Source organism: Nymphalis io, chromosome 10 (assembly GCF_905147045.1).
Source record: "Nymphalis io chromosome 10, ilAglIoxx1.1, whole genome shotgun sequence".
Lineage (NCBI taxonomy): Eukaryota > Metazoa > Arthropoda > Insecta > Lepidoptera > Nymphalidae > Nymphalis > Nymphalis io.
Window position 1 is genome coordinate 13,004,807 of NC_065897.1, and position 14,256 is coordinate 13,019,062.

The 14,256-nt window shown below is 32.8% G+C and overlaps 1 protein-coding gene across 1 annotated transcript in view; it reads right to left on the reverse strand.

Annotated features, from left to right (window-relative positions):
* The window catches only part of LOC126771466 (protein croquemort-like), a 33,414-nt gene extending 19,559 nt beyond the window's left edge, over positions 1 to 13,855 (reverse strand). Inside the window, exons 1-3 of the mRNA XM_050491362.1 lie at positions 13,628 to 13,855; positions 4,540 to 4,672; positions 3,769 to 3,948 (exon numbers count right to left, since the gene is read on the reverse strand). Of these exons, the coding sequence (XP_050347319.1) occupies positions 3,769 to 3,948; positions 4,540 to 4,656 (297 nt within the window). The 5' untranslated portion in view covers positions 4,657 to 4,672; positions 13,628 to 13,855. The remainder of the gene's footprint in view (positions 1 to 3,768; positions 3,949 to 4,539; positions 4,673 to 13,627) is intronic.
* Positions 13,856 to 14,256: the final 401 nt, after the last annotated feature.

The window sequence follows — 14,256 nt, forward strand, 5'->3', positions numbered from 1 at the left end:
CCAACGAAGTTGTGAATATTATGTTTTTAATACGTAACACACTATACTAACACTAACAGCCTATTAATGTCCCACTGCTGGGCTAAGGCCTCCTCTCCCTTTTGAGGAGAAGGTTTGAAGCTTATACCACCACGCTGCTCCAATGCGGGTTGGCAGAATACACATGTGGCATAACTTCAATGAAATTAGACACATACAGGTTTCCTCACGATGTTTTGCTTCACCGTCAAGCACGAGATGAATTATAAATACAAATTAAGCACATGAAAATTCAGTGGTACTTGCCCGGTTTTGAACCCACGATCATCAGTTAAGATTCACGCGTTCTAACCACTGGGCCATCTCGGCTAAAATTAATACGTAAGATTTAAATTTATTAAAGGTAAACTTATAATGTTTACAATGATTATTGCTTTTTCCTTTTTAACTAACATTTAATTTTTGTTTCTTTTTTATTTTGTTATGGACTATAGACTAAAATAAAATTTAATATTATTATACATGCAAGCTTGCACTGAATACATTTTAAATATGCTAATTATATTAAAGGTTGCAGGTTCAAGTCGTACCCTATTGCAATATTTATGGTCATTACTTAGATTTAGGATTAAAAATAATAATTGTCAGTACATGAAAATCATAAATTACGATAAAAAAACGTATCTACCTAAATATATCAGAATACCGAAATAATTAATTCGATATGATATCGCGTTAATCGAATTCTTCTTGAATAACATCCTGTGTGAGATTCAATCGACGCGAATATAGAAAACAATTATACATTCTTAATAAGTAGACGAGAAATTCACTGCAGATAGTATAATGTAAAAGATTTTATTCTACTATTTTACATTTTATTCTAGTATTTTATATAAGGCAACACTTTAATTTTTTACTGTCACTGCTCGCCGTTCTAGCACAAGGAAAACCAGCTCGATGTGCTAACAAAAGCGGCATGTGGTGAGTTATGGTGTTATGGTTATTTTAAATTAGTCGACATGATTAAGCGATTAGAATGAGTGAATCTTTGCCGAAAATCGCGAGTACAAAGCATTTTTTTTTCTCTCTGCCTCATGGCCTACGACTTTACCGAATTACCGAAATACGGGTACTCGAATCACTGCCAACTTCCTAATGCTAAACTGTTACAGAGAATTTCCTAACAACGAAAACCCACTTATGACCCGAAACCCATGATGAGACGACCCGGAACTTGGAACGAGGTTACATAATCTGCCGTACAAGCTAGCCAATAGGTAAGCGGAGCAATTGCTACGGTTTGTTATACCCCCTCTAATATCACACTCAAATGCCAACGCGTTGCCAAGTCCATTGCGATTATGTATATTTTCCGATTATTGCAAAATTAAATTATATAATTTTAAGGCTTTAAATTCAATACTCATTGCATCATTATATATACACACAAATTAAAAAGAAAGCTAATTGTGTTTTATTTCATTTTCTATTTTCTTAACTAAACTCATATTAAACAAGAGATTAATAAACTAAAATATTTTTTTTACGTATTTTATGTTTTATAGAGTTATAGAACTTTCAAAAATACAATCAAATCCCCAAAATCACGATGAGACGTTTAATTATCGACAACTCGATAATAATCGATAAAACGTAAGACTTATCATTACGCGATTGTTTCACAAATATAATGTAATAACTCATCTTAATACTAGATTTTTAATTACAATACCTGACAACTATTAACTGCAAAATAAACTATAAATAATCGAAATTTAACTGATTAATTAGATATGGCAACATTATAAATGAAATTATCCTTTTACTTTTTATATAGATATTATTTTAAAGATGATAAAATCGGTACGGCTTCATGCATCACATATTAGGTGGGTAGCAACTACGCGTATGTTGGTCTACCGACAAACAGCAGTTTGCAATGATCAGTGTAAGAAATATTAACCAGCATAAACCGCCAAACAGCCGTATCGAGGGCAGGGCAACCGCGGCTACAACCCCCAAACCTACAATAGAAATTTCTAAAACAAGAAATATCCGGTAACGAATAGATGATATTTTATTTTCATTAAAATTTCTTGACTATGTCATAAATATTTAGTAATTCAAAATATATTATGTTATTACAATTTTATTATATTTATAATATAATCATCGCTTATCAGGCGCTTATACGATCATCCGATGTCGTGGATTGAAGGCCATTGAAAATCAGTGCCAGGGTTGTCGTATATCAAATTCGACAGGCATCTGTTCTTCATACTATATGGTCTATTATTTAACTATTTTTAATGAGACATGTTACGTATGTATATATCGGTTTAAATTTTATAGGACATACGTGCCTATTTATTTTTTATTAATATTGTCATTATTGTAACACATGTGCTAGTTATAATTTTATTATTATAACTATATTATATTTTTTATATATATGCAATCTTCTGTGTATATAACACCCAGCCGCTCGTCGCGATTTCACCCGCGTTCATCATTGGCCGTAGCGTGATGTTAAATAACTTACACAACTTCTTAAGAATTTAAATAAATAATAATATATATTAAAGTCACCTTTAGATATTCATCCGTTAATGATTTAATAAATATAAACAATCTACACTTGATTGAAAAAATATATAATCCCATTGTTGAACCAATTCTTCTCCAATTTTACTTTTAACACTGTAGTCTATACATCGCTTTTAACAATTAATGTTTTACAATTTTAATAATTTATTCACATAAGGGGCCTTATATATATATAAATAAAAATCAAAAATAGGTACTGTATAAATCATGAAGTCCACGCGACTTCTTTGATTACTGGATTCGCGTGCATACCCCTTGGAATCGCAGTTTCGAAACTCTATGCGAAAAATGAACCAGGTCCTGTCCCCAGTAGAGGCATCAAGATGAGGTGTAATATTTTTTTAAATTTTTAGCACTATTACTTTAAAATATAACTTAAACAGAATAAATAACATAAAAAACAACAATCGACTTCATTACACAATTTATCAATCAATCTTTATCGATATAAAATTAATTCAAATTTACAAGTAAATTAATTTTAATATTAATTATCAACAGATACATTATCGAGGTCGTAGTTAACTAACGTTATCAAATCTAATTGTTATTATACTACCCGGGGTAGAATTAGAATTAATTATAACGATTATTATTCAATCCGGATTCTTTTTTTTTTTTATAGAATAGGAAGGTGGACGGGCATATGGGCCACCTGATGGTAAGTGGTCACCAAACGCCCTTAGACATTGGCATTATAAGAAATGTCAACCATCGCTTATAGCCAATGCGCCACCAACCTTGGGAACTAAGATTTTATGTCCCTTGTGCCTGTAATTACACTGGCTCACTCACCCTTCAAACCGGAACACAACAATATCAAGTATTGCTGTTTTGCGGTAGAATATCTGATGAGTGGGTGGTACCTACCCAGACGAGCTTGCACAAAGCCCTACCACCAGTATTCGATTCTTTCTCAACTTCGAATGTTCAATATAAATTCGGATTAGTCCAAACCGATATTATTGTTAACTATACATAATACTGTTATAAATACATATATTGATATGGACCTGCCTTGCTGTAAATATTGCAACTTTATTAATCCCAAATGGGTGCTGGAACTCTGAGATTGCAGATAGCCCGAGCGTCCATTTTTGCCAGAACGAGCCGAACGAAAGTAACCTGCTATGGATTACATGAGAAGCTAGTTATGTTTATAGAGAACTTTGAACTGACCTTTGTATGAGACTCTCGATACACGTACGGTCCTAACTCTTCAACTTCCAGTGAAACGTTTTTTCCCGCCAATATATCATGCACATTCGTGACGTTGAACATAAAACACTCCAGGTACATGGGTATTGGCACATCCCGCCATATCTCGAACGAAGTCGAGGTCGGTGACAACGTCATCATCTGCGAAAAGAAAACTTTGTTATGCAGATCGATGATGACCTGCCTGATTTCGGTCTCAGCCAGTCTTAACGGAGAATCGACAACTACGCTGCAAATATTATGGTACTTAACTGTGCGCAAATAAAGGCGCACTTACCAATCCCCAGCCCCGGATGTATGCTACGGCCTGCAATGCAACGGCCTAGGGGGCCGGTTAGCCGAGGAGACCCATCCAGCCATAAATAATATATTTTACTCTAATCGTTTCGGAATGGACTTCAAACGTCAAAGTGTCTAAGGATTTTGGATCTTTAGGTCTTGATCTGTCACTCTCTCAAACTTGGACAGAGAATTCAGACTCAATAGAATCGGCCTGTCATCTTTTCCGAGGTACAGAGTTTTAAGACTTTAGTAGTATAAAATAACCTTTTGTTCGGCGGTAACGGCGGTTCTAACCTAGGACCTCGGGACCTTAGCTAAGCTAGTACATTAGAGCCTTGTAAGAAATGGTTGAAGAGTTATTTACAGGACCAGTATCTATGGACGAAGGTGACCACTTACCTGTCCGTCCCATATCCGTCTGCGTTCCTAATATACACTTAAAAAACTTACACTCTTCAACTGTGCAAAGAATATAGTCGGCCAGAAGACAACCATGACAGCTCCACCAACAACCAAAAATGACCCGCAAGTCATCAAGATCGCGCTCTTCCTCTCGGTTGACGGCATTTTATATTTTTTTTATCTAATAATAAAAAAAAAAGTTAATAAATATTTACGAGTCATGTACTCGCCAAACGGCCGCGAATATCGAATCAGTTACGTGCCTAAAAAAACGTGTTAGTATCGTCACTACGACAAAATGAAATGATACAGATTCAAAAACTATGTATGTAATAAACTTATTTACTCTTATTTATTTCATAAAATTATTCCATTTTCTAGAATAAAAATTTTAATTATAAATTTTAATCAAATGAAACTTTAATCAAATAGGCTCTTGCAAGCACATTTGAATCGTAATTTTACAGCCGTATTTTTACATCTTACTTATATCTTACATATGTATATGTATAGGTTCAAAATGAAGAATCGACTCTTACCAGCAAGAAACTCAGTAGTTACTCTATTTTATTAATCATATGACTGTAAGCCGATTTAAGAGCTGTGGCCCAGTGATTAGAAGAAGAGAATCTTAACCGATGATTCCGAGTTCAAACTCGAGCAAGCACCATGTGCTTAATTTATATTATAAAACATCGTGAAGAAACCTGCCTGTGGCGGATAAAAACTTCCACATGAATCCACCAACCCGTAGGAGCAGCGTCGTGCTCCGTCAATATAATAAATTAAGCTCCTTAAAAGGAGCTTAATTTATTATATTTACAGATTTACCTTATTGCATTAATTAGTTTATATTAAAAGTCGAGAGCGCCAGCAGTGGGATATTTACAGATTTACCTTACTGAACATTACGACTCCATGGATCATTATAATGAATGCTGACTAAGAATTTATTTTGAGAATAAATTGGTAAAAAAAATGAAAGTTACCTGATTTCAACAAATTATACTTAGTATATCACTTTTAATTTAAAACACTATATTATACTATTACTTGCATTCAATATTCATTTTATTGGACATTTCCTCGATATAATTATATAAAAAAAAAACTTGAATATTATTTAAATTACTAAAAAAATATATATTTTCAATTAAAACTGGCAACACAGGTATATTATATTAAATTTTATAACACACTAATTAAATGTAAAACCAATTAAACCCCTTAAATGTAAATTATCATTTTATCAATGGATTAATTCGGATTTTTGATAACGTCCTTCATTGATAAAGGCATTAGAATATTTCATATCAATAAATTAATTAAAACGTTGTTGCTACATAGAAAAAACAAAATGAGTAATGTTTGCGTGCAAAAAGTTATTATGCAATTAGTGAGTTCATTACCAAGGTGTACCCCACACCTTGGTAATGAAACGGTCGCCTTCTGTCTATATCTTTGTTATTTTTAAAATTGCAAGCAATTTTAAAAAAAACCACTAGTTGATTTTCTTTCACCGGTGCTTCTCACATTATTTTCTTTTTTCGGAGCGGCGATAATTTCTACTTTGACCATCAATAAGTGTAACACTGATACTCGTGTGTATTCCTATGTTAAATTGACTAAGAAAAATCTTGTATTATTTTAGTCAAGTAGAGTCGCGAAGGACTGTTATATAAAACATCTTCCAGCGACTACGTTTGCTTTCGCATCAACTCAATTTAACCCGTAATTAATATGCCTATCTCTATAAAGTTTCTAGGCTGACAAGGCTGGGCTATATAATTATTTTATTACAATCGGTTCAGTTGTTTAATGATGAAATTACAAACAGATTCATACAATAACATTAGTATACAACAAATCATTTTTTTTTATCCCAAGCATTTTCTGTATTATATGTTTATAGTATACAATTTTTTTTTGAGGAGAAGGTTTGGAGCCACGCTGCTCCAGTGCGGGTTGGTAGAATACACATGTGGCAGAATTTCGATGAAATTAGACACATGCAGGTTTCCTCACGATGTTTTCCTTCACCGAAAAGCACGAGATGAATTATAAACATAAATTAAGCACATGTAAATTCAGAGGTGCTTGCCCGGGTTTGAACCCACGTTCATCGGTTAAGATTCACGCGTTCTTACCACTGGGCCATCTCAACTTATTACCTTCTCCTCAAAAAAAAAAAGGGAGAGGAGGCCTTAGCCCAGCAGTGGGACATTTACAGGCTGTTACTGTATACAATAGCGTATATATTAATATTAGTGATTATAAAGTACTAATCTTAACTTCACGATTAATCTAAATAAGCTTAAATGATTCAATAACTATAATTAGAACCCAAGTATTAATTAAATAAAGCAAACGATCGTATGATTTTTAGATGTTTGATTAGATAAATTGTCGAAGCTTGAAATCTATGTCATCGAAAGCCGACTGACCCATCACCCAGATCTATTCTAAAATAGAATATGAATCTTAGTTACTGTTTTATAGTATATGGGTGAGCCTACTTAAGCCTCTATTTATATAAATATACATATTTTTTTACGCAGAACATGAATTGCCAGTAAAAACTAACGGTCTTAGAAACTTATAAACGTTGTTTAGCGGGCTTTGTGCAAGTCTGGCTGGGTAGTTACCAACCACTCACCACAAATTCTATCGCCGCACACTTATATTTTATTGTTGTTTTCCGATTGTAAGGGTGAGTGAGCCAGTGTATTTACAGTGTAATTACAGACACAAGGAACATAACATCTTGTGCCTTTGTCTATGAGCGATCCACTTACCATCAGGTGAGTCATTTGCCAATCTGCCTAAAACACTCGCAATAGACACACAGAACAGAGGATAACGCCGTCACAAACGATTTTTTCCTTTTTATATAACCCTTATATCAATAATCAATCAATCAACAGCCAATCGTTGTCCACTGCTGAACATAGGCCTCTCCCAAGGTGCGCCAAAGCTCCCTGTCCTCCGCCTTCCGCATCCAGTTGGTGCCCGCCACCTTCTTAAGGTCCTCGGTCCACCTGGCTGGAGGGCGCCCTACGTTGCGTTTGCCGATTCGCGGTCTCCACTCTAGGACTCGTCTGCTCCAACGGCCATCGGTCCTACGACATACGTGACCAGCCCACTGCCACTTCAGCCTGCTAATTTTGCAAGCTATGTCGGTGACTCCGGTTCTTTTCCGGATAATCTCATTTCTGATCTTATCCTTCAAAGATACTCCGAGCATAGCTCGCTCCATAGCACGCTGAGCGACTTTGAATTTGTGGACTAGTCCCGCAGTTAGTGTCCACGTTTCGGCACCGTATGTCATGGCAGGTAAGACGCATTGGTTGAAGACTTACGTCGGTTGAAGACGAAAGACGAAACCCTTATATAAAAAGGAAAAATAAGGTGAAGTATATTTCAAAACGCATCGTTAATATATTTACAACTGATAATACATAGTTTGTATATAAGTTGGTTAAACAGTGTATTCCAATCTTAAAACATATTCAAACTTATAACGCAATATTTATTTAATATACAAAAATATATTACTTGGTATTATATGAAGTTAATACGTGTTATTAAATTCAAAATCTCGGTAACTAAGCCTATAGTCCAGCTATAAAAAAATATCCTTACAAGCTTATCGATTTTTATCTGATAAATTATTTGGCAATTGGTTACTTGTAGGTAATTTGTAAAATAGGTTTTTATATACATATATAAAACCTATTTTACACGAGTTCCGTTTGCCTTTTATAGGGATAAATAGTTATCTTATATATTACTCTCAGGCTTTAAAACCACTATCAAAATACCACTTCGATCCTTGAAAAAAAAAAATCAACAAACACTTTCGAATTTATTATTTGAGATATAACATTTTCATACATTAAATTAGAATATAATATTTCCGAACCGGTGATCGATTCTGACCACCAATAAACAACTGCAATTAATGATTTTAATTAATAAATAATTCGTTTCTTTTTTTATTTTAATTCCGTAACCGTACCGTAACAGCCTGTGAATGTCCCACTGCTGGGCTAAAGGCCTCCTCTCCTCTTTTTGAGGAGAAGGTTTGGAGCTTATTCCACCACGCTGCTCCAATGCGGGTTGGTAGAATTCACATGTGGCAGAATTTCAGTGAAATTAGACACATGCAGGTTTCCTCACGATGTTTTCCTTCACCGTAAAGCACGAGATGAATTATAATCACAAATTAAGCACATGAAAATTCAGTGGTGCTTGCCCGGGTTTGAACCCACGATCATCGGTTAAGATTCACGCTTTCTTACCACAGGGCCATCTCGGCTTATTTTAATTGGCATGGGTTAATTATCTTTAGTTTAATGGGGACGAGCAACTGGGTCTGTTGATTGTAGGACCTTCGTTTAGTCCGTCGGCGAGTCGCATAGGTTACGTAGTTTTAGTACCACGAATTAACAAACAATATATACAGTTTCTAATAGCAAACAATTTGTCCGCGTTAAGTCCAATCATCGAAGTCGCGCTTAAAGACCTTGATACGTCATCAAACCGAGTCATCTGACTCGTTGTTGATTACCGTTTATTTTACGTCAAAGGTCGCGGGTTCAAATATGTAACGGTCAGAGTTGTGTTCTGTTTGTTAGACCAAATAGACAGTATTGTAATAATCTTAAATATTGTGTTTATTTACATTTTACGACTAATATAAAAAAAATTGTACCTATTTTGATGATAATGTACTTAACGGTACTCATAGGATATCATCTGTCACATAACAGGTCATTTGCCTTTCGCGTAAAGTTAACGTTATTGCACATTTACTTCTTAGAGTTTAATGCCCTCGTGGTATTAAACATATAAATGTATAACTAAGATAAATATGTTAATTATTAATTATTTATGAACATATTAATTGTTATTATTTTAGCTAAGTGTGTATAGTATAACTAACTAATATAATGAGTGCGAAGTGAGTTAATTCACTTGTTTGTTTGTTGCGCTTTCTCGCCTCAACTATTCAAACGATCATCATTAAATTTTGCATACACGTTGTCAAGGGTAGAGATAAGGACATAGGGTTACTAACTCGCCCCCTCCCTATGCGGGCATATTTGCGGGCATTAGCTAGTTATAAATATAAAATCCACAATACGTTGATTGGAGGTGAATTTAGAGCCGAGATGGTCCAGCGGTAAGAACGTGTGAATCTTAACCAATGATGGTGGGTTCAAACCCGGACAAGAACCAATGAATTTCTTTGCTTAATTTGTGTTTATAATTCATCTCGTGCTTGATGGTGAAGGAAACGCCGTAAGAAAATCTGCATATGTCTAATTTCACTGAATTTCTGCCACATGTGTAATCTATCAACCCGTATTGGAGCAGCGTTGTAGAATAAGCTCCAAACCTGCTCCTCAAAAATGGGGAGGAGGCGTTAGCAGTGGAACATTCACAGGCCGTTACAGTAAATTATACTAATATTATAAAGTTATTTTTTTAATTTTTTTTCCTGTATCACGCATATGTAATATGTTAATATGCTGAAAATGTTATCAGACTATCAGATATCTTAATATGCCTACGTAATCGTAGAGAAAATTAAAGCGAACGCTATCAAATCCATAACGAGTACAGAAAAACTTGGTAGAAAATATTTATAGATCTCCAAAAGTCAGCGATACTATAATACATATCATAGATAACTCACAGTACATAATATTTTAAAGAGGAGAAATTATGACGACCAATATATTTTAGTTTCCACAAAATATTAATATCTAAGTAAATAACGTAATTATTTCAAATGTTTTACGTCCATAAATATTTTGACGCTTTAATATTACGAGATTTTTTTACTTGTATTTCTACAGACGCGTTATATGTTCCTTTTGTATATTTTATTTCTAATTTGTATTAATGCCAAGATATTTACATATTCATGACAAAATATGCGGGACGTGTTGTACCGTGTACCGTGGAGGAACAGACCGGTTGGCGAATGCTTAATATCTAATTTACCCGTACGAAGTTGAGTAAACGACTTTATTATTAGTATTTTTTTTATTTATTTATTATAAAATTAAAAAACTACAGAACGAATTTTCATTCGGTTTTCACCAATGTCGAATTTATTCATGAAGAAGGTTTAGATGTATTATTAATTATGGTTTTGTGTAAATTGATGATGATTATTGAAGATATCGGAAAAAGTCACGCCAACAGGGAGTTATACCGGTGCGCTTAACGTAAACCAAGAGATTTATAATATTACGATATAAACGTATAAATGGAGACCCTTATTCTACCCGTGCGGAGCCGCGTCAGGTAGCTAGTTTAGTATAATTATGTATTCGACTAGTTTTCCTGATGATCTCATTTTATTTTATTCATTCAGTGACATAAAATGAAATCATAATATTATATGACTGTCTTTGTCTTAGTTCTTCTAAACCTGGCTGTCCAACTCAGATACGTTCCCGGGCCATTAAAATTGTTACATAAATTATTATGCATGGGCCACAAAAACTTAATGGGATTGAGTCACATAATTCTTATTGGTAATCACTCTTTACGCTTTCTATTGTAACCTTTAATGGAAGGCGAAACGAGATGTGTCGATATTTGCGGTAAATCAAAAACAACACGTCTCGGACCGCACAAAGATAAGCCGCGAACTGTGCTTTGGACAGCTCTGTTCTAAGCTATCTCCCGGTGACGCGGTTTTAGCATTCATTTAAATAATTTCATCCGGAAGATTTATAGGTATGTATTAATGTATAATCTAAGTAAATTTATAAATAGTAAATCGCATAACTATTATCATCATTATATACATTAAATTACTTAAACAGCTAAGACATTTATATTTTAAAGATAAATAAACCTAACCATTAGAATAAAGGTTTAAAAAAATGGCATAAAATATCGTCTCAATTTATTAAATAACAATCTGAACAACATATTAATTATAAGCGTATTTGCAAATGATATTAGTTCGATTTTACACTTTTTCCATTACTAGAAACACGACATCGTTGAGTGCTGCCGAGTGATTACGAAAGTTCGATCAATCCATCACGATTGTGCAACTGATAATACTTAGTTTGTACATAAGTTGGTTAAGCAGTGTATTCCAACCTTAAAACATTTTCAAACTTAAAACGCAATATTTATTTAATACACAAAAATATATTACTTGGTATTATATGAAGTTAATACGTGTAATTAAATTCAAAATCTCGGTAACTAAGCCGATAGTCCAGCTATAAAGAAAAAATACCCTTACGAGCTTATCGATTTTTATCTGATAAATTGTTTGGCAACTGGTTACTTGTAGGTAATCGGTAAAACAGGTGTGTATTTACATATATTAAATCTATTTTTAAACGAGTTCCGTTTGCCTTCGCATTTAAGCATTTAATTTTAGATAGTAAAATAAAAAAACTACCATCGAATCGGATAAGAAAATACCGAGACCAGAGAAGAACCGGCGAAAGAAACTTTGCGAGTTTTTCTTAAAATCGCTTTCAATTTTCAATACAACAAAACAAACCCAGGAAGTGATTGTTTCTATATAATATTTTAGCTTTAAAAGATATGTATGTTGTGTTTACATTTCACAAACCATCACTCTGATGTACATAAACAAATGGTTGCGTAAATATTAACAATATCGTTATGAAATCGCTAATGATGTAGTAACATGTATAAATTTGTAAACGAGTTTGTTTGTTTATGATAAATAAGTACAGATTCCATTTTATACAATTAATTTCGTAAATGCAGCTGAAATATTGAATGACAAGAAAATTAGTCAGAAAAAATTAGTTTACGTTGCATCATGGACATAGACAACAAATATAAAAATATTTGTTGTTGGGAAATGGTTCTATATGTTCCATTTATCTAATGTGAAAGTATGTTGACCTAGATTATAAGAAGTTACAATTTGAAGAAGTTATACAACAAGAAATTGATATCTAGCATTGGGGTATTTAATTATGTAAAATAGTTTCATAATTAGAGCTGATAGACTGTATTGATATTAAACGTTTTTTTAAATAAATTCACATGGTATAATTTTATCATATTCAGTATGTACCTTATTATAATAATTATATCCTGGGACATATTCACACACGGCCATCTGATCCCAAACTAAGCAGAGCTTGTACTATGGACACCAGACAATTGATATACTACATATACTACTTTTCTTTTGTAAATACATACTTATATAGATAATTACACCCAGACTCAGGACAAACAGACATGTTCATGCACACAAATGTCTGTAATATGAAAGACATTACAAATTAAATTTTAAATATATAAGTAACTGCTCATGGATCATTCGCTGCATGCTTTAATAAGGAAACAATTATGTTCATGTTACATAAACTGGGAAGTGAATGAATATATCCTACAATGAGTTGGAAAACACTGACTATAACTAGGCTTTCTTTTATTTTTCTAATTTTTTTTTTATTATTTTCATTATCATTATGAAATTCTGTTTAAGATTTTATTATTTTAATGACACAGTTCCACATGTGGACTTACAAGTCTTACTCTGATTTGTTTATGAAATTAAAAAAAAAACAATGATTTCTCAAACTTAGGAAGTTATGTTTTTAGCACATATTATTATTCAGAAAATTATCAAGTAAGGATTCTTTTCCTCATTCAATTCAATATAGTTTAACATAAGAACAAATTGTCAATAAAATAGTAATATTTATATTATGCATTATGATTTCCTTGTGAGCATGAATATGCAGTTTTGTTTATAAATTAGGAATGTGAATGTCAATTCTATGAAACGTTTATGTCGTATTAATAGTTGTGTATGTATGAAAATAGCTAAGCAAAGGCAAAAACAATAATACATTCATGGTTGTTGTTCCGCTAAATACTAAGCCAACTACAGTTACCTATATTTAAATGGTTGTTAACTTTATCAAATAAAAATGACAAGGAAACGATTTTATTTATTTAATTTTTGTTTTTGACATTTGTTTCGATTATTTTGACTTATAAAAAAACGGTTACGGTATAAAGTTTTAATGACTTAAATAATATTTTATAGGTGATTTTTGAATATAAAAAATAATTAAACACGAAATATATAATATTTACTTACCGTCAAAAATAAATTGATGAAGCGATAAATTTACTCACGCTTTAAAATATATTTTCATTAATCCATAATTTAAATCGTAACATTGCTTTAATTATATTTACATCATAAGTCGTCAAACACAAAGAACGTCGTTATTAAAAATAATCAGTAGATGTAAAAAAACACGGTTTCAATGAAGATACGAGCGTACTTGCCGATCAAAATATTTATGCGAACTCAATACGAACTACGGCATGACATGAACTGTCACGTTTAATAAAATTGACATTAACAACAATGTCTAAAAATGATTTTCAAATTTGTTGTTGCCAATGTAGAAAAATTAATCAAATCTTTAAGACAGTCGTATTTCGTAACAAAATATTTATTTATAATTTTCGAAATCACTTGTTGATGTTGGCCCAAGTGGCCTCAACAGCGTCACGAGGCGAGTCTTTAAGATACTCTGCAGGAAACAAAATTATATTTTGTTTTTTATTTTTCCATAGATAGATATCTATGGAAAAATATAATTGTATTTTTTATTTATCAAGCTTAGTGTCATTTAATTGTTTTGTTGTAAATGCCTGTAATGACGTATCTCACTATAAAGCCTACTATTATCATTTTTTGTTGATAATTTTGTGACT